Source organism: Cariama cristata, unplaced genomic scaffold (assembly GCF_000690535.1).
Source record: "Cariama cristata isolate BGI_N322 unplaced genomic scaffold, ASM69053v1 scaffold29485, whole genome shotgun sequence".
Lineage (NCBI taxonomy): Eukaryota > Metazoa > Chordata > Aves > Cariamiformes > Cariamidae > Cariama > Cariama cristata.
Genome location: NW_009619677.1, coordinates 1 through 611, shown reverse-complemented (window position 1 = coordinate 611; position 611 = coordinate 1). Strand labels below are relative to the sequence as shown.

The 611-nt window shown below is 56.5% G+C and overlaps 1 protein-coding gene across 1 annotated transcript; it reads right to left on the bottom strand.

Annotated features, from left to right (window-relative positions):
- Positions 1-73: 73 nt before the first annotated feature.
- On the bottom strand, positions 74-552 carry LOC104162582 (protein PML-like; the record flags this gene model as incomplete). Its single annotated transcript, XM_009701341.1, has 1 exon — positions 74-552. A coding segment is annotated over one exon (479 nt), but the record flags the coding sequence as incomplete, so codon positions are not given.
- Between the last annotated feature and the right edge of the window lie 59 nt (positions 553-611).

Genomic DNA, 611 nt, shown 5'->3' with positions numbered 1-611 from the left:
GTCTCGCTGAATGGCAGCGCAGCCTTCCCATGTATCAGCCACCCCTCCCAGTTTGGTACCATCAGCAACCTACCTTACGGTCTGGCTCTTGTGGTTCGGGTTGGAGCAGAACAAGTTACCGGTTCTCCCAGTGCCCTCCAGGAAGTCCTTAGCAGACCCTGCCCTGATGTCCATCACCCTCTTGGCTTTGTGGCTCTCCCTCTTCAGGTAGCGCTGATGGGCCTCAAAGCACTTGGTGCAGAGGAACTCCTCGCACTCAGAGCACCAGAACTCGCCAGCTTTCTTGCAGTTGTCGCAGAACAAGTCAACTCCATCAACGATCTCCTTGTAGACCTTCAGCCTGGCCTGCAAGCTGGTGAAGAGCAGGTTGTCCATGTCGGGGATGCCGCTGGTCTGCGAGGTGGCCGTCTGACACACGGGGCACTGCTGGATGGGCTTGTTCTTGCTCAGGCAACTGAGGCACAAGGTGTGGAGGCAGGTGAGGAGCTTGAGGTTGGACGATTCCTGCCGGCAGCCCTCACAAAGGATGAACTGGAAGTCATCTTCTAGGAGCTTGGGGAGGGAGGGAGAAAGGAAGAGGAATGAGTACTGGGGTGTGGTTTTAAGAGCTT